At 42.2% G+C, this 23,864-nt stretch overlaps 1 protein-coding gene across 1 annotated transcript in view; it reads left to right on the forward strand.

The window, feature by feature from the left end:
• Nucleotides 1-773: 773 nt before the first annotated feature.
• ITGAV (integrin subunit alpha V) overlaps nucleotides 774-23,864 on the forward strand; it is a 47,321-nt gene continuing 24,230 nt past the window's right edge. The window contains exons 1-10 of the mRNA XM_039728655.1: nucleotides 774-1,072; nucleotides 4,985-5,112; nucleotides 17,493-17,584; nucleotides 18,088-18,202; nucleotides 19,439-19,500; nucleotides 21,045-21,090; nucleotides 22,512-22,637; nucleotides 23,303-23,347; nucleotides 23,518-23,561; nucleotides 23,662-23,718. Coding sequence (XP_039584589.1) covers nucleotides 906-1,072; nucleotides 4,985-5,112; nucleotides 17,493-17,584; nucleotides 18,088-18,202; nucleotides 19,439-19,500; nucleotides 21,045-21,090; nucleotides 22,512-22,637; nucleotides 23,303-23,347; nucleotides 23,518-23,561; nucleotides 23,662-23,718 — 882 coding nt within the window. The 5' untranslated portion in view covers nucleotides 774-905. The remainder of the gene's footprint in view (nucleotides 1,073-4,984; nucleotides 5,113-17,492; nucleotides 17,585-18,087; nucleotides 18,203-19,438; nucleotides 19,501-21,044; nucleotides 21,091-22,511; nucleotides 22,638-23,302; nucleotides 23,348-23,517; nucleotides 23,562-23,661; nucleotides 23,719-23,864) is intronic.

Consider the following 23,864-nt stretch of genomic DNA (forward strand, 5'->3'; position numbering starts at 1 on the left):
TGAGAGATGACACGAGAGCTGCAAAGTGCAGCTGAAGGGATTGGAGCTGCACCGGGTGCTTTTCCCCCAGGTGGGCAGTGCAGGGGTGCAACAGTAACAGAGATCTCCACCAGGGAGGATTTGCAGATTCCCTCTTCCCCGCCTTGCACCTGCTGCTCGGCATTCCTGTGGCTGGGGAGATGCTGTGATCCTGGGATTTAAAATTACTTCATTTAATAGCCTACGTGTTTGAAAATCAGAATTTTCTTCCTGCATGGCTGGGTGCACACTGGCGCTCCATGTTTGCTTAACAGTTTGCTTTGTTTTCTTTCAGGAAAGCATTGTTTGCTTTCCTGAAAGATTTGTTCAGAAAGATTTCACCAAACAGACTTGGTAAGACCACACACGGATGTCCCCCTCTTCAAATTTCTAGCACTCCTTCATAGGACGGTACCATGGTTTGGGTTGGAAGGGACTTTAAAGGCCGTCTCATCCCACCCCCTGCCATGGGCAGGGACACCTTCTACCATCCCATTTTGCTCCAAGCCCCATCCAACCTGGCCCTGAACACTTGCAGGGACGGGGCAGCCTCACTTCTCAGAGCGACCTGTGCCAGGGCTTCACCACGGCCACAAGGACCACTTTCCTTGACCTTGCTCCAGCCTTTAGCTCGGGCAGAGACGAGAGCGGGATGCCCGGAGGAGTTCGGCGGTGCCGGCCGCTCCCGGCGGAAGAGAGCGGCAGCCCGGGCGCGGAGCGGCCAGGGCCCGCCCCCGGCACCACATGATGCCGCCTCTCCTTCCTGCCGCCCCCGTCCCGGCGAGAAAGGGGAAGTGGCTGCGCTCGGCTCCCCGCCCCGCCGCGGGAAAGGCGCGGGGCCGGCGCGTCCCGGCAGAGCCGCGCCCGCGGAGCAGCGCGGCCGGGCCATGGCGCGCCTGGGCGCGGTGCTGCTCCCGCTCCTGCTGCTGCTGGGCGCCGCGCTGGCCCCGGGCAGCGCCTTCAACCTGGACGTGGAGCGCCCCGCCGTCTACTCGGGCCCGGCGGGCAGCTACTTCGGCTTCGCCGTGGACTTCTTCGCCCCCGACCCCTTCTCGTAAGTGCGCGCCGTGCCGTGCCGTCCCGAGCCGTGCCGTGCCGTGCCGTGCCGTGCCGTGCCGTGCCGTGCCGTGCCGTGCCGTGCCGAGCCGAGCCGTGCCGAGCCGCTGCCCCGGCGCGGGGCGAGAGCCGGCGGAGGATGCGGAGCTGCCCCCGCTCCCTCCGCAGCCGGGGCGGCTCTCGGAGGGGACGCGGCTTTGCTCAGGCCCCGGGCGGGGATGGAGCCCCCGGCGGTGCCGGCAGGGACAGATCGCATCCCTGCCCCGTCGGGGCGGCTGCGGCGGCCGAGACGCCCTGGCCGGGGAGCCAAAGGCGATGCCGAGCGGCCGGGGGCTGCGGTGGGACGGGAACCTTGTGCTGTGGGATTCTCTGCATAGCCTGCTCTGATGCGAACGATGTTGGTGGTGAATACAGTGTAGAAAGACGTAGTTATGGTGTTTTGGTTGCTGAAGCTGTGTCCCGTGGCATTTCAGAAGATACACTGTCCTCTCTTTGAGTGTGCTTTGAGGGAGTGCTGTGTTTGAGTTGTGGTGAGTCTGTGCCAGTCTCCAGACTGCTGAGGAGTCTAGAGAAGGAAAAGTTCCATGTAAGCACTCTCCGCGTCTGCTTCCTGAATATGTTCCCGTTTCATGTTAAAGATTAGGCAGTGTGTAGTCGCTGTTGCGTTTCAGACCTTTGAATCCCAACTGAGTCGCTAACTGCACAGCCTCGGTGTCGCCAGAATGAATCAGGCTCTGGCTCTGAAATGCGGGCTACAGTAACATCCAGCTTTTGTCGCTTTCCCCCCACTCCTCTCCCATCTTAAGGGCTGTAAGATTGGAAAAGCTGTTGGCTTTCATCCTGCTGAAGGGATATTCTCTCTCCCCCGTTAATCTTTAGCTTGTGAAACTTTATAAGCAAATTGTACAGCTATTGAGTAAGTCTTTCTGCTGTACATCATCTGGCTTTGTTTGCGTTTTTTTATTACCTACATATATTAGAAGCCATCCTGTCTTAACTTGCACATGTTGCACCATCTTTCTCTGCTATCTTAATCCTGTAAGTCTTGGTACTAAAAGAAAAAAGCTTCTATTTTTGTCCCGCCCTTTATTTTTAAGTCAGCATGTGTGGCTGCAGAGTTATCAAGAGACTGGTAAATGGATGTAATAAACTTTCTTCCTTGCTTTCTGATAAGGAATTATGTGACACAGCTCTCCATGAAATCACTATTTGGAACCTTTCCATTATTTTTATAAGAACTATTGACCTCCAAGTGCACTGCTGTTAAAGAAAACAGTGTGGTTGTCAGGCAGCATGAAAAGCTTCTGTATATTTCAAAGGGAATTCTATGCTTGTTTGTTGTTTTTGGTGTTTTTTTTTTGTCATCACTAAAATTTTGTTTGTACCTTCTAACCTAAGCACTTTATTTTACATTAAAGTTTGTAATTGAATCAAGTAGCTCTGCAGCTTTCACAGGAACAGGCTCTTGTGGTGTTCAGTTTTCAGTTTATGCCTACGGACACTGACATTTTTCTCCTGAAATAGCCAGAAATACTTGTATGCAGTGTCCAGGCATATGGGGTGTCATGTGGTTTCTATGTCTTTCTTTTTGCTGTGGTGAGCTTTTATTCATCACCTGTTTTAGAGCTTTTATTCATCACCTGTTTAATACATCAGTACCAGAGATTAAGTCAGTTTTGCTTGGCTAAAGCTCTTTGGATTGCTTAGCCTGACAACAAAGGCATGCTGTTAGTCCCTGAACACTCAAGCTGCTGTTTCACAGTCTATTTTGACCCGCTGGATGCCAAACAAAAGCATATTTAGAAGTCCAGGATGAAAATCCCGTTCCAGGAGTGGAAGCGGTGTTGTGTCAGGGTGCCTGGCCGTGGGCACAGCTTCCATAGGAGCACAGCTCCTTGACAGCTGGCACAGGTTTGTCACACACCCTCTGCTTCCGAGGAGCTGCCCTTGATAGTCCAGGATGCAGCTCCATGGGAGCCCCAGTTTCTTTGTTGCCCATGGACAGGCACACCAGAGGTGCCAGAACACTCCAGTGTTGCCCCAGCGTTGGGATGGGGTGGATGGTTCAGGAACATGATTCAGGAAATTGGCAGTACCAAAGCATAGCTGGTGTATTCCCATGGAAATCCAATTGTCCCTCTATTCCCTCTTTCCTAAAGTACATGGATTAGAGACTTCTAAGTATTTGGGTAATTTGCATATTATTATAAGAGCTGTGACAAAATCTGCTTGCTTGGTCTCTGATTCTGAAAATGCTTTTTTTTTTCTTGGGGAAAAGACCTTTGTGGAGCCATATAAGGGCTCCTTTATTTGTAATCTTTTAAATAAACTTCATCACAAATATTAGCTTAAGAAAAATTTAAAATAAATTATTGGAATGGGAATTAATAAATCTTTTAAACAAGTGCTTCATTTGGGGGACTTCTCACAAGTCAGTGGTACAGGAGTAAAATGGGAGGTAAGCTACCTCTTGTTTAATAGATTGTAATTATAATAATTTATATGTTTCTTTACTTGGCATTATAATGTTCAATTTTTATCATTTCTGTTCTGCCCAGGGAGCTGATTTTATGTTGATTAAAGAGTTTCAAATTCCTGTTGTAAAAATCTAGACAGTCTAAGAATGGCAACTAAAGAAAACAAATGGATTGCCAGCTAGCCTGGATTTTCTATCAGGGTCCATGCCAGGGCATTTTTATGGTTCTGAAAATTCTCAGAGGTTGAAAACTGGTAGGTCTTCATGCAAGCTGAGCTTTGATGAGGTGCTGCATGTTTATACCTATGCTTATCTCTTTACTAAAAAGGAGCCTGGAGATGACTCTGAAAACCAGAGCAAGTTTGATAAGCCTGGATTTGCCTGCCTGTAGACATTCTCTCCAACCAGTCCTGCAGCTTGTTCAGCTAACCCAAGCTTTCCAAGCTGGAGAGCTGTAGTGCCTGACAAGACTTGCTCCTGCAGGCTGCATTCCCTCTTAAGCAGTCCAAAGGGCAGAGACAGAGCAGACTGATTCTGATGAAAGGAGGCACTTGGTTTTGTCCTCCAAGCATGACTTCATGCTTCACATTGACTTTCTCAGTCAAGTGCTGATGAGTGAAGTGTGTCTCAGAGGTGCTGGGGCTCCTGGAAGACACCAAGAGCCTTGTTCAGTCTGTTTCTTGCCCTGACACTTCCGAATTTTGCCACCTGCATTTTGCCACCTGCAGGAACAGTCTGGAGGCAGTTCCTGCTCGGGGTGCACCCCGCAAGTGTCTGTAGAAGCAGAGATGCAGGAAGGCACAGCAGATGCCAATAAGAAAATGATGACTGTGCAATGAGTGTGGGTGAGGATTCATTAGCATGCAGATCTGTGGCTCGGGGTGGCTGGCACTTGGAGGTTGTTTTTACAGAGCACTTGCTCAGGCAGGGCTGACTCATCACGTTCGGTACATGCTGAGCTCCCCCAGCGCTCCTGCTTTGTTTATACATTGTTTCCATTTTTGACTGACTTCCTCGAATTACCCTTACTCACAAAATTAACAGAAATTGTGCCACCTGATGGCTTTTGTAAGGGACAGAAGTGTACAATTTCCTGTTCTGCTGTGCACGTTCATATTTTTGAAAGGAAAAAATAATATAAAAGGTGTTTCTCTCATTTGCAATATAATCCTAAAGAGGCCTGGATACTTTAAATTTGTCATATCTTTTCTCTCTCTTTTTTTGGTAAATGGGTGGTTGGGTTTTTTTTAGCATGCTTTTGCATGCAGAAAAGAGAACCTCATATGAATTTCTCTGTAACTGGGAGTAGTTCGAGTTGGATTTACATCAGAGTAGGCAAGACTTCTGCTTTATTAACTCTTGAGATGTCACAAAGTTATAACAGCTGTGCCTTAGGTGTTGAAACCTTTGTTTTGCTTCTCCTTTTTCCTGCAGGACATATCTTCTGGTGGGAGCTCCGAAAGCCAACACGAGCCAGCACAACATCGTAGAGGGAGGGCAGGTGCTTAAATGCAACTGGAACTCCAACAGGAACTGCCAGCCCATTGTATTTGATGCCACAGGTAACCTGGGGGTCACTGTGGGGTTGATGGGGTGTCCCTGCCCCCTCTGTGGGGAGGGGCAGCAGAAAGGTTTCAGGGATTTTTTCAGTGTGAATGCGGCTGGTTTTTGACTGGCAGCTAGTCAAGGCTTGCTTGTGCTCTCCTTTTCCTCCCCTCTCTTTTAGAGTTGTTGTCCCTGGTATGTGCTGAAAGCCTGAGTGAGCAAACATTATTCTTCTTGCGTGTTAACCTATTTATATTTCTCCTCTGTACTTTTCAGCAATCCTAAAACATTTGGCAACCTAATTCCCAGTGGACCCTGAGGGGTTTTCTTCCTATTAAGATTGTGTCATATGAGGAAAGATATTTTCAATATCTGCAAAGGTGGTTTAGACAGAAATACCCAGAAGTTTCATCTGAAACCAGGAATATGGCCTAAAAACTGTGGAAAAATGTCTTTTTTAAATTTGTCCCCTCAGATTTAGCTCCACAGTGTTTGTGGCTTCTGTGATAGCAGCACTCAGGTTGTAGGCATTCCTTACCCATTGCTGAAGCACAGAAGAGCTGAGCAGCAGCAGTGTGGGCATGAAATATTTCAGTCATTCTTCATGCTCTGGTGCACACAGTGATTTCCACAGGCTGTGGCAGGTCATGAGAATGCACTGCATGTGCTTTTCTGCTCCAGCCACTCCGTGCTGAATCCTGTTTTCCACAGCATGTTTCAGGGCAGCAGAAAAACCTCCCCATGACATGGGATTAGCAAGACCCATGTGGTAAGGCAGAGGAAACACCTGTGCCTTGAAGGTCTGGTTGGTTGTAATTCATTCTTGCTTCTGCCAGTATTTTGACTTGGCAGCCTAAAAGTTGCTAGGTTGATGCAGCCTTTTAAAATCATATGCAGTAGAGTGGAGAAGCCCTTCTTCCAATTTCACTGTCAAGGTATGCCACAAAATGTTGTTGGTGTTCAGATTTCTGAAATCTTCATATCTTTTTGTAAAAACCACCGGTTTTCTTGCAAAAAACAAAAAGGAAAAAAGTATTCAATGGCACCCACAAACCCCAAGTCGTTATCATTCCTTCACTCACTTATCATTCATCTCATTCTATAGGAGCATATCTGTCAGATTACTAAAAATCTCCAATAATCTGCCAAGTCTGACATTTTTTTCTGAATCAGTGTCAAGGCAGCAAAACCAGATTATAACTATCTTCTTTTTGTTGTTGTTCTTTGGGCTTATTGTTTACCAGAATACAAGTGTGCTTTTTGTTTGTTTGGGTACTTTTAAGAAATAATCTTGTGTTCCTAGTTAATAATCATCATTAATATCGCAGCCAAAAACTTCTGGTGGGGTAAAATGAGCCACACGTGTAGGTTCTAGACACATCTTCCAATGTTAATTACAGTGCATTTATGAGTTTATACAGTGAACATTTGCAGTAGGCTTTTCCATGTGCCAGGTGGAGTTGATAGAGGCCACACTGCTTTCCTGCATGTCTGTGCTTAAGGGATGTGCCCCTGGGCAAACAGACAGTGTTTTGCTCCTCATTTGCCTTTAAGGAACAGGCATGTTAATTGCTTGAAATTTAACAGTAAAAATAGCAGGTCATAAAGGCTTAAGAGGATTTCTTTCAGGCATGCTTTAACGCACTCCAGCTTTGAGGCAATGAATGGGGGAATAATGCATTTGTCAATTATTATCCTGGTGAAAAGAGGCATTGTATTTCAGCTTGATAAAATAATAAATGCCCTGAGACAAAAAAGAACATGTCTTTTTCTTTGTGCTCAATACAATGCTCGATTCCCTGTGTTCTGGTGACAGAGCCAGTGCCAGCACTGGGAGCTGCTGCTCCTGCCTGCCCCCACCTCCTTAGGGAGCAGGGCTTAGGGAAGGCTCCTGAGCCACTTTGGGAAACAGGAAGTGGAAGATCTGACCACTGACTTGTGCTGATGTGAAGGGGCTTTTTGTAGATGACTAAATGCAGCCTCTGCAGCAATCCAGGCTCATCCATTTGTGCAACACCATCTGTAACTCCAGAGGTATTGCTTAGCCCAGCCATACAAGGCAGATTTTTTATTTCCTCCCAGATTCACTGGAAAAACCAACTTCTGCATCATTGCTTAGATGTGTTTCTTCAGAGTTATTTATTTTCTAATTGCTTACAGCCAGTGAGAAATCTGACCTGTGAAAATAATGAGAATGCTTGTACTTGTGGCTTTCCTCTGTTTGCCAAACTCTGCATGCAGATCTGGATGCCCTGTAATTAACAGGAGTCATGACCCGATTCCTGCTCCTGCTCCCTTCTGCCAGGTAGCACAGCTGGAAATGCCCAAGCAGCTAAAGTGGCAAAGGAATGCAGGAAAGAACAAGCCTTGTTCTGACTGGGTAGGGCTGTGTTTGTCCCTTTGTCTTGTATCACAAATAAATATGAGACTAGGGTTTTACAGAGGTCCAGCGAGCAAGGTTTCTTCCTCTGTATGTTGTTCTATTACTATTAATTAGGACAATTCCTTCTTAAACATTCCGTGGTTTTTATTTAAGTTTTTCTGCAGCTTTATGAGTCCATTTCTCTTCCCCATCTGTACAAAGACCATGCTGAGCTGGCTGGACAGGGCTGGGTTTTATTTTCTAGCTCTTGATTTTGGCTTTTTTGATCATATTTGCATGGCAGCGTGGTCATTTATGTGATCAAATGCCACAGCTCTTCTGTAGCCCAGGAGGGAAGGTACCAGCTGCTGGAGGATAACCTTTGGAAGAGTTGTTCCAGCCCTGAAGTTCAGCAGCATTGCTTGCTTACTTGCACTTACCCTGACCCCAGCTGCCCTGGAGGAAGGCGATAAGTCACTGAGCTGATAGTTCCTGTGCTGCAGAATTTACTACTTTGTGTATTCCTTCCTGTGGGTGACCACTCAGCTCTGTCAGGATGGGAGTTGGGCAGTAGGAGAACATTTGTGCAATGTCATTTATGTAGCTCTCATGCTGAAATTACATGCATTTCCCTCTTCTTCATGCCCTTCCCCTCAACCTGTAACATAAAACCAAAATCAAACAAATGCAGTTATTGTAATTTTTAAACCTCTGGCTAAAAAAGCTAAGTTCTCTCACAGCATATTTTCTCATTTAAAACAGCAATATATTTCATGGAATCACCGATGGTTTGGGTTGAAAGGGACCTTGAAGATGATCTAGTTCCCACCCCCTGCCATGGGCAGGGAGAATTTGTGGAAGGGAATCTCCCCTTGTCCTGGATCTCTCAGCACAGTGGTTATACTCCCTGAAAATTCACTGCAGAATATTCTGTCTGTGTGTTTCTGTGCACATTACAATAATTGCTTTTGACATTCTGGTATATATGGTGGCTTTGGAAGGCAAAATGTTTTTATGGCACATTAACACTTCCCAAATGTAAAGATGCTTTGCTGTGGGGCTGCTGAGCCTTTTAGCAGTGACATCAGTTGCCTTTGATTTAACACAGTTGTGACTATGTGAAAGTGGCATAGCAGATGTGTGTGGTAGAGTCTGCCCTGAAGTTCAGGGTGCACATGGCTGTGCTGCATGTGCTTGTGTCACTGGGCTAGAAATTGAATAGGTTTTTGTTAAAAAAGGCTTTCTAATGGCACCAGGCAAGTGTTTCAGGCTGGCTTCTGCTCTTAGGAGCACATCAAGCTAGTAGGTTAAGAAGGGCCCAAGCACCACAGCAAGCTTCCTAACTTGCACAGCTCTGCTGGTCCTATTGCAAAACTGAAATATGAAGCAGTGCTGCTGTTATTCTAGCAGGTTATCCTGCAAGTCTAGGTAGAAACAGGTCTGATTTTAATACTTTTTTAACCCTATTCTTTTTTTACCTTGTTAATTCAGCAGTGAACCTGCCTCCTAGCAGGTTATCCTGCAAGTCTAGGTAGAAACAGGTCTGATTTTAATACTTTTCTAACCCTATTCTTTTTTACCTTGTTAATTCAGCAGTGAATGTGCCAATGTCACAAAACTAAAATTTCTGGCATTGGTTTTCTTCTATATCTTGACTTCTTTCTACAAGTGACAAAGCATGACTACAATTTCAATTGAATTGCTATGTAAAATACTTGAAATTGTTCCCCTTTGTCCCGGTTAACTTTCAGACTTTCAGAATGTGTAGGTTCTTTCTACAAGTGACAAAGCATGACTACAATTTCAATGGAATTGCTATGTAAAATACTTGGAATTGTTCCCCTTTGTCCCAGTTAACAGGCCCTATTTTTTCAGGACAAGCACTGAAGGGAAATTTATATTCTCAAGATAGCATATTCTTCAAAATTTTCATGAACATAAACAGTGATAATAAGTCCTTTCCCCTCTGCAAGATGTTTTACATTCAAATTAACCAAAATCACAGGTTGTAGCTCAAGGTAAATATTGATCTCCATTCATTCTTATCTGTTCTCCACACTGGATAATGTTGTGAGCAAAAATGTAGTTAACTTTTGTTTAAATCCATCAAAATAGGGGAACGCTCTGAATTTTGTGGAGAAGAAAGTATCTGGGAAAGCAAATAGTGGAAAAACTGCTTTTACACCTGGCTGAGCCCTTTCTACCAGGCTGATCAGAGATGTGGTTCCTCTCTTGAAAAGCTTAACACTTGGCTTTCTCTGCCAGCTGCTTAGCAGCTTTTTCCAGGAAAAACATATTTCTTGTGGGTAAACCCTGAAGGGAATGTACTTAATACAGCAGCCCATTTTCTGTTTCTGATCAGCTCTGAGGCCAAGGTCCAAACCCTTTTGTTTTAATGATGTATCAGTCTCCCTCTCCTTCACAGACTGCCACAGCAAATTTTTTGTGGACAGTACCAGACATTGCCAGCAGTGTTTTCCTAATCTTCCTCAGGAAAAAGATTCCTGGAAAGTTAAATTTATTTTGTGTAGTTCTCCATTTTCTGTGTATAAAATTAAACATATTTTTTTTCTGTGCAGCAGGAGGCTCAGAAGTTCACTGAGCCAGACAACAAAACCAGTGAGCAGAGGGGTGGCCAAATGTGCTTTTTAGGAAAATCAACACATCATCTTTATGTTTTTACTTCTGTGTTTTACATTTAGGCGTGCATGGAATGGCAGGGTTGACACACTTAGCTAACTGTCTAGATAAGTACCTCCATTATTTGCCCCTGGAATTTTAGAGGATCATTCTGAGTTCTCATTCCAACAAACAAAAAATTATTCAGAAGACCCATGTAACCAGTTGGAGTTAATCAGGCTACACATGTGGCAAATTAGTATGAATCACAAGTTTCCTATGTGCTTGCTTTCCAAAAAGAAATAATCTTCATAATTATTTATATTATTTTATTTTTCTTGTTGGGGTCCTAGCTCATCATCAGTCAAGAATTGTGGGAAAGGATTTGGTAGAAATAGCATTTCCTCATGTGTCTATGGCTTTTCATATAAGTTTGACCAAATTATTGTACTACCTGCTGCTTTTTTAAAGAAAACTTTAATTGAGAAATGCATCTGCTGCAGTACAAGATGCTTGAAATTGTAGCTCTTTGTGTCAGCACCAGAAAGGGCAGTCCTGAGGCTGCCCCCAGAGCTGCTGCATTTAGAATCATCTGATGAAATGCAGACAGCTCTACGAACTGTTACAAAGGAAAATATGCTCATAAAAACCAATTTGAACTTCTATGCTAATGAATTGCAGATTTCTTCAGCAGATTTCGTGTTTAGCCCGGGAAGATTTGCTTGTTCAGACAATGGATTGTTTTGCTTTTCTGAGACCTGTGGTAAACCAGGGATGCATGGCTGAGTGGTCATTCCTTCTCCTGGGGAAAGCTTTCCCTGCTGCCTTCATTCTCTGCAGCAGATCTCAAAATTCAAGCTTGCAGAGGCTGTTGATGCTAGAAACTAGGAGCATCTCAAATTTTTTCAGCTCAGTTGTGGTGTGTTTTTGCTGCTTTGGGAAAAGAATTCAGTGTGGCCTCTGCCTGGAGAAAGTTTTATCACTGACCCTTGTGCTGTCTCTCCTCTTCCCCCTTCCCATGCTTTGATGCAACAAAGTAATTTTAGAGAAATTGTTTGTTCTTAAATGCTTTTGGATACAATTATTTGGAGACTGGATATTTTCTTTTGTGTTAAAAGAGGAGAAGGAGACTTTTCAAAGGAAATGCCCTTGTAAAGAACTCTCCTGGTTACTCCTTACTTTGCAGATTTGGTTTTTTTTCTATCCCCCAAGTGGGTGATCCTAGACAATAGGAGGCTTTGTTTGGAAGCCTAAACCACCAGTTTGGCATGGCTGGATCTATCTGTGACCTATTTAGCTTGAAGTGGGTATTTTAACAGCCTCAGGCAGCTTTGAGCTGTGGCACTGCACCGGCTGAGATCTGCTGATGAAGTTATGGCTGGAGAGGGTGCCACGAGCTTACATTTCCCTTCTGGAGATTTTGATCATTTGTGCAAAACAGGCAATTGTTCAAAACGCCACCATTTCCACTTAAAAAATAAGGAAGTGGAGGATAGGTCAGTGTTCTTTGAAAATAGCTTGTTCTAACAAAGTGCTGCTTTATTTTTGGCTGATTGCTTTATTGGTATCACCACAGAATCCACAGGGGAATTTCAATCTCAGAGGCCATTGATTTCATCAGCAATAAAGCAATAAATCCTGTGAAGAACCATTCATTGATTGGGAGTGAAATGGATTGATTTTTATCTGGCTAAACCTCTCATTAGCTCAGTCCCCCTGAAGTGTGGATGTTATCCTTTTCCTTGTGCTGGGTGACTGGAGCGTGCCTTGGCATCCCAGTGCTGCTCTGCATGCAGGAGAGAGCAGCAGAACCTCTGGAAACTCCTCCCCGTGCTGTTAGAGCTGACAGCAGAGAGCTGCTCATGCTTTAGTGATTAGGTTAGAGTCCTGCATGAACACTGTTGGCTCTGTGTGGATGTGGCTGGCTCGCAGGGGGATGACGGGGTGGAAAAAAAAAAAAAAAAAAAGAAAGGCGGTTTACTTCTATTAGGCAAGGGAAAAGATGCTTTTGTTCCAGCACTGCCCGGGGGAAAACGTGGGATTCATACCTCGGGAGAGGGAAGGGGAGTAGTGGGAAGGGCTGTATTCCCCTCTGCCTGAGTCATTGCAAACACTGTGGGCAAAGCAAGGTTGCTAAAGCATCAGCTGCCTCCCAGCATGGGCAGTTTCAAGATGAGCTTGTGTTCCCTCACATTTTGGTTTTAATGATAGATGAAAGGTACTTGACACTGCATAGAGTTCCCCTATTATGAAAAGAGGGCTCTTGCATATTTTATAGCTTTGTCTTTCTTTTGGCTTCCTTTTACCTAGAAGGGCAACTTCATTTCCATGGAATCAGCATAGTTACAAAGAGGTTTATTTTAACAAGAGGTCTGTGAGTTGGATGACTATTTACATTTTACAACTTCTTAAGTGTTTTTAGCGTGATGACACTGAACCAGGTTGCATCAGTTCAGTGCCTCTTGACTCATGCTCATCTCTGTTAAGTCTGTCTGAAGATGGGGGTAGATGTTTAATTCAGTTTGTTCATTACCATAAAAACAGGCGGGCTGCAAGTTACAACTGGATCCACTTACTCAATAACAGGACTTTCCTAGTAACTCCTTTGTTCCTGTAACTGCTAGCATTTACCTTGGGAAAAGAAGGTGCCAGCTATCCAAAGGTCATTGGTCAAAAGAAATCCATCACTGAAAAAAAAAGTGATCTTTTTATTATATTTGGAAGATGGATTTCTTTTCTTTTTCTGCAATTTCTACCCAGCATCTCTCCACATTAATTTTCATTTATAAATTCAAATCCTATGGAATATAGAAAAGAGACAGTGCTCCATTGGTCCACCAGCAACACACCTTTTTTTTTTTTTTTGTTTGTTTTAATTTTAATTCTGTTCTTGCCCTGACTACCCCATCTCCTCCAGCTAGAAAGTACCTAGTGAGACACAGCGCTGTTGCTTGACATGTCAGCCCTTTTTCCCTATGGAAAGAGTCATGTAAAATCATCATGTGATGCCTGCTACAATCAGAAGGAGCAAAGGAAATACCAGGGCAGAAGCTGCCTTTACAAGTAGGAAATAATACCCCGTGGTCATATGACATAGTCCTGGAATTAGTGACCCATCAAGTGCAAGTCCCTGTAGCAGCTGCATTTTAGTCTGACAAATGGCATTGTGTAAAAACTCTGAATGTTTTCTTGAACAAATCTAGTCAGAATATAGTTTGTCCTGCCCAGATATATTTGTTTGAATGCCTTTTTAAAGGCTTTTTCAAGGCAAGGTTGGATGGAGCTCTGAGCAACCTACTCTAGTGAAAGGTGTCCTTGCCCATGGCAGAGAGGTTGGAACAAGATGACCTTTAAGGTCTCTTCAAACCCAAACCATTCTGTGATTCTCTGATTAAAAAGTACATCATTGGCTTAAAGACATGTGTAGGCTATTTTTGGAATACTCTGAAATTTCAGAAATACAAGAAAAGGCTACAAGAAATACAACAAGCCTACAAGAACCCTTATAGTACTAAGGCTGATTATAATACATCAAAGCATTGGGCTGGATTTATAAATCCCTGGATGCTTGAATCTCACCTGTAATATAGTTTGGTTCTTTTAAGGTAAGTACTGTTTTTTAAAGGGTTTGGGGGAAGGCTCATTCCTTTTAAAATTTTTTTTAATATATGTATATATAATTACTACAAAATAAATATACAAAAATAAAGTAATAATCAAGTCATACTCTTTGTAATAAAACAGAAATGCTGACGTCAGTCCTGTACCTTCCCATGACACATCTACTTTATGGTACAGCTCAATATTTAACTGTGGTTAAAACTGCTTCAGTGAGGGCTCACATTTAAGTGTTTTAATGTTTGTTTTTCCCAGTCATGAAGAAAAACTCAAATGGTTTCTTGTTTAAAGTGAGGGGATTTTTGTTGATTGGGTGTTTTCTGGAATTCCTCCTAAAATTAGTTTCTCTTTGGGTCTGAGAGAAAGGCTTATAATCTATTTGCACAGCTTTTCCTGGGGAGAATTTTGAGTGAGTATAGGTAAAAAAAAAATGGTTACTTTTCTTCTCTAATGGAGAGTTAACATCAGATTTGGCCTGTATCAATTTTCTACCTGAGACATCTCTCAGTGTTTCCAATGTGCATACTTTCCACTTGATCTAGATCTTCTGTCCTCATGCACTTTCCAGTGTTGCAGCCATGCTCAAGCTGAACTCAAGGCCCTCTCCTTAAGACCCCCTCACTTTGCTTCTAAAGAAGCTTTAAATACAAGAAAAACTCAATCTAAGGCATCTTAGTCTTGTAGCACATCTTGCTTTGTTATGTTTGCACTGACACGCACAGGGCAACTTGACTGAGATGTTTGCAGTCTGTTTCTGCAATAGAGGTGCTATAAATAAATAAAACCCATCTTGCCAAATTGCCTAATGGAACACATTTTTCTGTGGGGTGGTGGGGTTTTGTAAGAATTCTTCATTTGTTGTTCAGGCCTTCAGAAATGACGATGCTGGCTTCTGAAGTCATGACATCTGGCACATAAACTCCATTTGGCACATAAACATCTTTGTGGTCATGTTCGTTTGCTTTCCGCTGTGGGGATTTGGGGTTTTTATGTGCCAGCTTCTGGTTGTATCTGAAAGGATAGAGATTTCTAATATTATCCTCAATTTAGAGCTGAATCAGGGCTTTTGAATACTGTAAAAAAAATATTTTTGTCCCCTAAACACCAAGGGAGATGCTGTCCTGGACACTGATCCTTCTTGGCAGCTGAAGAGTGCACAGGGAAAAGGAAGAGAGGAGCTGTTTTGGCAGCCTGTGCTGGTTATTCTGCTGGATGCCCTCTTCTCCAGAGCAGTCAGCACAGACCATGGGCAGGTGGCACCAGTAACCAGTACTTGGCTTTCTTTTTATTGTATTTTTTATTCTTATTATTCAGCCCAGACTTCAAGGAGCTAATTTCCTTAACAGCTGAGATAAAATCAGGTTGATAATGCAGAATTGCTGCTTACTCCCTATTACAACACAGCCTTTCCTTCTACTTCTTACCTGTTGTTTTAAACTTAAAAGGGAGGTTTGCATCCTAGACATCTTTATAGTATTTAGGGCAATAGGATTCTGCTTTACACTATGGAACTGATGTACCAGCCTTCATTTTTGCCATGCATACATAGTGCTGTATAAGTATCCAACAGAAAAGTATAAAATACCACTCTATCCCCAAGTTTAACATTGTTTAAAGCTGTGTTTGGCAAGTAGAGCTGAGACATTTCTTTGTATCCAAGAGTAGCTGGACAAGTAGAGGGCAGAAGCCAAATATGTCTTTCCGGGCTACGTAACCCTGGGTGTGGTTAAAAGATGAATTAACCACTTTTAAATCCCTGTTGGTGCCAAAAAGGATATCATTCCCAGCCCTGTGTTGCTGTCTTCTCCCCAGCAGGTTAGCACTGCTCCCCTCCCCATGCAGCCAGCTGGGTTGGAACCTCATCCTGCTGAATACCTTTTTAGGAGGGTTCATTCTTAGGTGCTTCATGATGTGGCCAGGGGAGTAGTGCCAAGAGAGACACAGGCAGCAGGAACAAGAGAGAATGGGAACTACGGCCCCTTTGGGTGGCAGCTTCATCTGAAACTCATCCAGTCTGCCTTTGAGCAAAACTGTCTGTGGGTGGATATTCATAGGTAAAGACAAGGAAAAGAAAAAATGAGTGTGCCAAAGATGGTTCCCTATTTGGAAAGCATCCTGATCTGGGTTTGTTTTTCTGTACCATTAAAAGGTGACATGCAGGTCTCCAAGCTACATTTTAGCCTCTGCAAGGGTGAGAGTATAAAGGTTGTATGTGAATCTGTCCAGCTGTGCTGACCATCAGCAAGGATTTTTGTTCAATGTATGTGGATCTGTGCAGCTGTGCTGACCATCAGAAATTATTTTTGTTAGTGTATGTGGATCTGTGCAGCTGTGCTGACCATCAGCAAGGATTTTTGTTCAATGTATGTGGATCTGTGCAGCTGTGCTGACCATCAGAAATTATTTTTGTTAGTGTATGTGGATCTGTGCAGCTGTGCTGACCATCAGCAATGATTTTTGTTCAATGTATATGGATCTGTGCAGATGTGCTGACCATCAGAAATTATTTTTGTCAGTGTATGTGGATCTGTGCAGCTGTGCTGACCATCAGCAATGATTTTTGTTCAATGTACATGAATTTGTGCAGATGTGCTGACCCTCCAAGCCTTTAACGCCAGCCCAGGAAGAGATGGAGGGGAGGTGACAGAGGGAGGTGGAGGTTTTACTCACCTTTGATGATATTGGAAAAAACCACAATAGTTCTCTGTGTTGCAATGTGCTTGGCATTGGTTTCTTTGTAGTTCTAATCTGAGAGCAAAAATAGTGCAGATACTTGCTTGTTTTGGCTGACTGGGCAGATTAAAATCTCTTTTGTCTTTTCCATGGGACTTTCCTAAAGGAAGTAACACAGTCTCTGCAGACAAAGCATTCTTTACAAGGTGTAAAACAAGCAGGGAAATTCTGGTTCAAGTGGCCACAGTCACTGATTCATAGCAGGGCTGGGTTTGGGGATCCCCTGGCACTCTGCAAGAGATGTGTGGCTGTTTCCTCATCAATTCCTGGAGTTTTAGGCTCTCTAAACCAGCCAGTTAGGGAACTTTAAGCAAAGGTATGTTTTCCAAAGTCTTACATCAGTTTTCTCATTATGCTGGCAAAGTTTTCCTCATTTTGCCAATGAAAGTACACAAGGAACACCAAATAATTCTATGACTTTTAGCATTCACATCTGCAGAAATACTGCTTGTTTCTACCAGCCAGCATCATGGAACAGACACCAGTGCCAATTACTCAGTCTTTAACTTGCTCTCTTTCCCCATATCCTTTAAGTTTGCAAATTGCCTGCTTTGTGCATTGCAGTGGCACTCAGAATAGAGATATTACCACTTGCTGGAACTGGGAGAAGGATCTCATTCCTGATTCTAGCCAAAGCTCACATAATTTAATCGAGGCAATATTTCTTTTAGAAGCATCAGTTCTAACGGGGCTTTGGCTCTGCTCCTTGAGCAGTGCTGTAATCTGCTTGCAAGTCAAATATCTCAGCTATGAGGTATTTACTGTGTGGCTGTCAAACATGCTATAAACTTTGAGCTCTTACAACTAATCAGCATTGTACCAATGCCCTGTGTGCAAAAATAGCTGCTTTGGGCCCTTGATATAAAAAAAATACTAATAAATCATTTTTAAATCCATTAAAGCCTTTGGTTCCATCAAAGTGTGATATTCTACAATTTTGCTGTTCCTGGTTTTCTCTGTATACATCAAAACCAATGGCTTAGCGTGTTTTTTGTTTTTTTTTTTCATTTTTACTGTACAGGTTCCTGTGAAATTATGCTGCCTTTTTTTTTTTTTTCTTTGTAGGTAACAGAGACTTTGCTCCTGATGATCCGCTGGAATTTAAGTCTCATCAGTGGTTTGGAGCCTCTGTGAGATCCCAAAATGATAAAATTCTGGTAGGTCATTGGTGTCCTCCAGATGCATCAGTACTGAGATATTGCAGTGGAAAAAAATGTGAAGAGATCCAGATAACTTAGAATTTAAAGAAAATCCCACTAACCAGCATGAATTGTCTTTTCTTCAGAATTTCTCAGCTAGGCTTTGCTTAACTCATTATAAACGAAGCTAGGACTATTTTTTATAGTTTTAAGGAAAGTAGTAAAATTAGTTTGATGAAGTTAGAATGTGTTATAAATTCTTGATAAACACTTCACAACTGTTGCTTTAAGAAAATATTATTTCTAAAATTCTTGATATAAATTGGCTACTTATAAAATACAAACTGATGGTAATTCTTCCCCACTGCTGATAGCATAAATATCCTCTAATAACACAAGATACATCTGCTAGGGTTTTTTGTTTCTTTTCTGTAGAAAATTGGAATTTCATTGTATTATTTGATACCCACCAATATTTTGAAGAGGAGTTTGTTTCCTCACTGTTGTGTGTTCTTCCCTAGGCCTGTGCCCCACTGTACCACTGGAGAACTGAAACAAAACAAGAGAGAGAGCCTGTAGGAACTTGTTACCTGCTTGCTGGGTCAAAATTTGTGGAATATGCTCCCTGCAGGTCAAGTAAGTATAGGACTCTTACATTGCTTTTCTCTTTGGAATTCCTCTTGTGTTACATTTTGTGTACATTTTGGAGCAGGATGTTTTACAGCTATTTCTCCCTTCCATGTGCAGCAATTAGAACAAAACTTAGAAACTAGATCCAGACATCTGAATTCTCCTGCAGTTGGGGTCCATGATGCAGACCTTGTTTTCACTACTGTAGGCCAGAGGAAAATCTTAGGTCCAAGTATCATTGGGCTTGAGGGCTTCTGTTGCTGAAGGGACCAATTCTGTAGTAATCACTCAAGCAAAATTCTGTAGCAAGTGCTTTTTCAAAAAACAACCCTGGAATTCTTGTGAGTCTCAAGTACTTTATCATAATTCAAGTACATCAAGGTGCAAGCTCATTTTAGAAGACATGGTTTTGCAAAAATAGGTTCTGATGTCCCTGTGTGCATACATGTGTAGTGATGCATTGTTTAAATTATATTAACTGTTGAACAGTTGGAGTCTTATTTTCCAAATGCTTTGCATTTATTTCCTCTATTTGGGCTTGATTATTTAGAAATTTATAACCTAAAACTTGGATGTTGAAGTTAGGATTGACTTTTTATTTGCTGAAAATAATTTGTGAACATCAGCAATAAAATCCAGCCTGGTCCACCATAACAAGAAGTTAAATAAGCAAGCATTAAATTAAATCATGCTTGTTACAGAGTCACACTTTCAGATAAGGAGCTCCCAGCATTTCTCCTCTGAAGCTGTATAATCCTAAAATTGATTCAGCCATAACAATTCTTGCTGGGATGAGTCTCAGTATGGAGATATTTTTTCAGCCAGGTATGTTCTTTTTGTTTTAAGCCAATTCAGCTTTCTTTTCCATACCCAAAGCAAAACTTATCCCCTCTTTTCTAGGTATCTTATTTCCTGAATAGAAATTGCAAATATGTTTTCCTCAAGACTTTTGAAAGGAATATGGGATTGCTGTTTGCTTTGAGTGTGCTGGGCTAGAACACATGCTAATGTTACATGTCTGTTAGGCCAGCCCTAAAGTTGTTACAGCATTTGGTTGGGAGTTGTTGTTAAAGAGAAAATACTGATTAAGTAGAAAAGTATTCCAAGGTTCAAGTTTAGAAGTGCAAGTTCTTGGGAGATGCATTGAAAAGTATCTGCAGTACTTGTGCTGATGGAGTACTGACAATACTTAATTTATTTATTTTTCTCCTCTTTCTTTTCTGTCCTTTCTTTCTTTGGTAGCAACTATCGATGCAGATGGACAGGGATTTTGTCAAGGTGGATTTAGCATTGACTTCACAAAGGTATGTCATTTTTTTGTCATTTCTGTGGGTCAGCAGACAGCTGAAAGTTAGCAAACCCTCCTGCTACAGAGCACTTAGAATCACAGCTATCATGAAACCAAATGTCACTCTTCCTGGTGGGGAGCTAACCCACAACCAAACAAAATTTATAAATAAACCAAAAAATATCTTGAAACCACTTAAAGAAAGAGCTTTTATAAACCTGTTTTTCCTTACATCTTCACAGCAGCTCACTTTCACCTCTTGTAGGAACCATGTCCTGAACAAACAATCTGCTTTCCCAGCTGCCTGCCATACCCCTCTGCTGCAGCTGGTCCTCAAGTGAATTCAGTGTGATAGTCAGGGTTTTTGAGACATGGGATTGGTGCACAGCTATTGTTACTTCTTCAGGAATAACAGCTCAGGGAGCTGGTGAACAATGTGCTTGTGAATCATGTTTGATTTTCTCATCAGCCAGCAGAAGTACAGGGGTTTTTTACTGACTTGTGTTTCTTCTGTATTTCCCCTGCCTGTTCTAGTTATTTATTTTTTTTTTTCAAATTCACAATTACTTTTGAAATCCAAGCACAATAAAACTGTGCACAGATCTGAGACGATACTATGGTGTTTTATATTGTACAGTGAAATTGTTGGGCAGAGTCAGGGCGTGCTAAGACCACACAAGCCCAGTTTGTGATGTGCTCTTTTTTTGGGTTCTCACATCTCAGGATGAGGTCATATCCCATCACTCTTTGCCCAGGGCCACTCTTGGTTTTCCTCCAGAGGAAACTGCCAAGTGCAGGAGAGGGCTGTGAGTGTTTGGGTTATTTTGCACACAGCCTCAGGGTCACTGTGCAGATTCCAGGCCTGGTTAAAACCAACTTTGGGCTCTAATCCAAAACCTTGGAGTGGGCAAGCCAGGATGTATCTCCAAATGTCTGACCTAGATTTTTCTGAGTGGTGAATATAGGAGTTTTTAGGATTAAAACCTGAATAAGAGGCTTAATTATGCAGCAAAGCCTATGGCCTAATTCAATACTTACAGAGCAAATTCCCAGCCCTGGAATGGCTAATGTGGTTAAAGTTTCATAAAATGGTTTGTGAATTGCAGTTGTGCCAAGAAATATGGAGTGGGGGAATTACATCACAGTTATTCTGAATCAAGCTTTTCTAGTGATAACTTACAGAAAATGGCAGAGGCAAAAGATGGCACTATTTTGTGTACTCTCCCCAAAACATGATGTAACACTCTGAGTTTTCTCCTAATTGTGTTCCTGTTGCCATACATTTATGGGGAAGAAGGGTCTATTAAAATAAAAACAGAATTCTGCTTAGAATTCTAAATGTAAGAAATAGTCACTGAAGGTTTTTGTTAGCATTTTGCAAGATGCATTTCTAATTAATCACTCCTTCAAAAAGGAAAATGTGTGGTGGTCAGCAGAGCTGCAGTGATGCACATGCCTGGGATTTCTTCCCACAAACATAGGATGTGCTGTCTGGCTTTAGATGTGCTTCATGTGTTTTTAATTTTTCTTTCTGTCTTCCTTTTTTTCTTCCCTTCCAAGGGAGACAGGGTGCTGCTTGGTGGACCTGGAAGTTTTTACTGGCAAGGTGAGATACATCATTTAAGTCACAGAGAAGATGACCTTTATGATTTTTCTCTTTATCCTCATTTTGATCCACAGTCTTCCAGCTGCTGTCAGAGTCTTTGTCAGTAAGAAAACTGACAGAAATATTCCTTTGTCCTTAAGAATATTTCCTGAATAATCAAGGCAACCAGAGATAATGGTTGTAGTAATAGTAATAATAACATAGATGTCCTTTATGTTTTAAGTAATTCCATGATCCTTATAAAGGCATTTTCCTGGAACCTCAGATTTGTTTTCATCAGCAGGAAAAGTTTCCTTTAGCATATTTTGCTTTGCTATGTGCATGTTTCATAATTTGACACACAAAGAGTACATTTTCAATGAGAAATATCCCCTCTAAAGAGAATTTCATTGCTTTCCTCAGATGGCAAAGATGTTTTGCATTTGTCTTAACTGGTTTGTGCTGTGGGGCACATTTTACCTCTACCTGGCATTACCTGTATACTTTGCTCTTGTGGGATTCAGGATTATTCAGCCTTTAACTGCAGCTCCCTGGTGCTGCTGTAATCAGGACACAGCTGCCAAACTCTGCTGCCTGCTTTTTAATGGAACTTCTAACATTTATTAATAGATTTTCTGTATCATGCCAGCCTACATGTAGGTGCAGCAGCACAGGAGGCTTGCTCCAGTCCTGTGTTTTAAATTACAAACAAAATTTAATGATTAAAGCTAAACTGCAGATGCAGTATCATATGAATTAGTTTTCTGTATTAATTTTACTGCTTTTTGGCAAAAGTGACACTCCTTCTGCCAAAACAACCTCATCCTCTTCTACTACTACCAAAAAAACCCACTTGGCTCTGAATAGAAGACAATAGTATGCTTCTGAGAGCAAGATTTTTCATCCTAAAATTTATTCCACATATGCTGAGTTGCTGGAGGAGTTTTCCCATCATACAGACATGAATATGTATGTGAAGTAAGTGCCATTCTGAATAGGGTTTTTTGGTGAACCAAGCTTTCATTTAGACTCGAAGAAAAGAATGTAAAGGAGTCACCACCTAGTGGCTGAGAAAGTAAAAATGGAGAACATGGCAATACACCTTGCTCATCTCATTTTTGTTCATTTTATTGGCTTCTTGTCTGCAAAAACAGGCTCTCCTGTTGTGGTATTTGAGCAAGGAGCACCCAGAGAGCTCAGTTCTTCACAATCATGATGTCTCAGCCCTGCCTTTTAAGTCTTGCCTTAGTTTGGCCTCTGCAGTGTGTGCCTTTGATTCAATATGTGAACAAGCTTTTGCTGGAGTGGGATCCATATTTTCACTTGTGTCCTTCCTGGCTCTGCTGCAGTTGGCCCCTCTCTGGTCGGTGTTGTGGAAGAGCTGCTGCTTTTGAGGGCAGTGAGTTCTGGCTGTGGTTTTCAGCTCTTTTCTCTCTCTTTAGGCCAGCTGATTTCTGATCGAGTGACAGAGATTGTGGCAAAGTATGACTCCAAAGTCTACAGCACCAAGTATGATGACCAGCTAGCAACCAGGCCTGCCAGTGCTGCTTTTGATGACAGCTACTTGGGTACGTGGTGGGAAAGGAGAAACCTCCGCCTGCAACACTCCTGCTTGCATCTAAATCACACATCTAACAATTCCACATCTAGCAGATAGCAAGGGAGTGACATTCCTGAAAATGCACTCATTTATGGATGATGGAATTGTAGTTATTTTGCCATGGGCTTGATTCAAAAAGCACCCGGTGACAAAATAAATGGAAGTATTTTCATGATTTTATGTGCTCTGTGATTCAGGCTGAATATGGGAATGGCAAATGTATGATTTTTATATGAGAGGTTAGTCACATAGGTAGTTGTTTGTTATTTAAAAGCAGCTGTTTCTAAATAACCTACCAAAACAAAATAAAAATGTTAAAGAATTATGATTTAGAAGAAAAACAATGAGGAGTGGGAAATAATTTTGCTTCATGTATGTCTAACCAGGCTCAGAAAAAAAGCAAGGACAATTCCCAGGATGATAATTTTAAAATTTTCATCTTCTGATCTTAAATTCCTGGACACTGATGAGTTACAACCACTCCTGGAGTTTTTCATAGTCTAAGCTGCTTCAAGGCAATATTTATACCAGTGCATTTTAAGATGAGGAGAGGAGGACTGTGCACAGAGACACAATGTAAAGAGAGAATGAAAGGTTCAATAAGGTTTTTAAAGCCTCATCTTGTCTCTGCAGGTTATTCAGTGGCTGTTGGAGACTTCAATGGTGATGGCATTGAAGGTAAGCCCCTTGCTTCAGTAAGAACATCATGTTAATAAGCTGGGCAGATCTTTCAAATCAATGGTACAGTGCAGAGGGAAATGCATCAAGTGCTAGGAATAATCTGTTCTGTTCAGCAGACACTGTGCCTTGAGATCTGACTGCTATCTGTGTCTTGCTTTATGTTTCAGACTTTGTGTCAGGAGTCCCACGGGCAGCAAGAACTCTGGGCATGGTAAAAAATTAAACTTTACAATACAACATTAAACTTTACAATAAATAAAAAAAAGGTGACTATTGCTGGTATGCTGTAATGTGTATTTCTTCATGTGCAGGTGTCCATTTACAATGGGAAAAACATGTCCTCCATGTACAACTTCACTGGAGAGCAGGTGGGTGGCTCTGCTGAGTGTGGTGGGTGACCAGGAAGCCTTTCCTATGTTGCAAGACTATTTAGGGTACTAGATAATAGTCTGTATATTACTGGCTTGATTGCCAAAGCAACATTTTATGAAGCCTGTGGGAATTCTAATCTTAT

This window comes from Passer montanus, unplaced genomic scaffold (genome assembly GCF_014805655.1).
Source record: "Passer montanus isolate IOZ18808 unplaced genomic scaffold, ASM1480565v1 scaffold66, whole genome shotgun sequence".
NCBI classification, from domain to species: domain Eukaryota; kingdom Metazoa; phylum Chordata; class Aves; order Passeriformes; family Passeridae; genus Passer; species Passer montanus.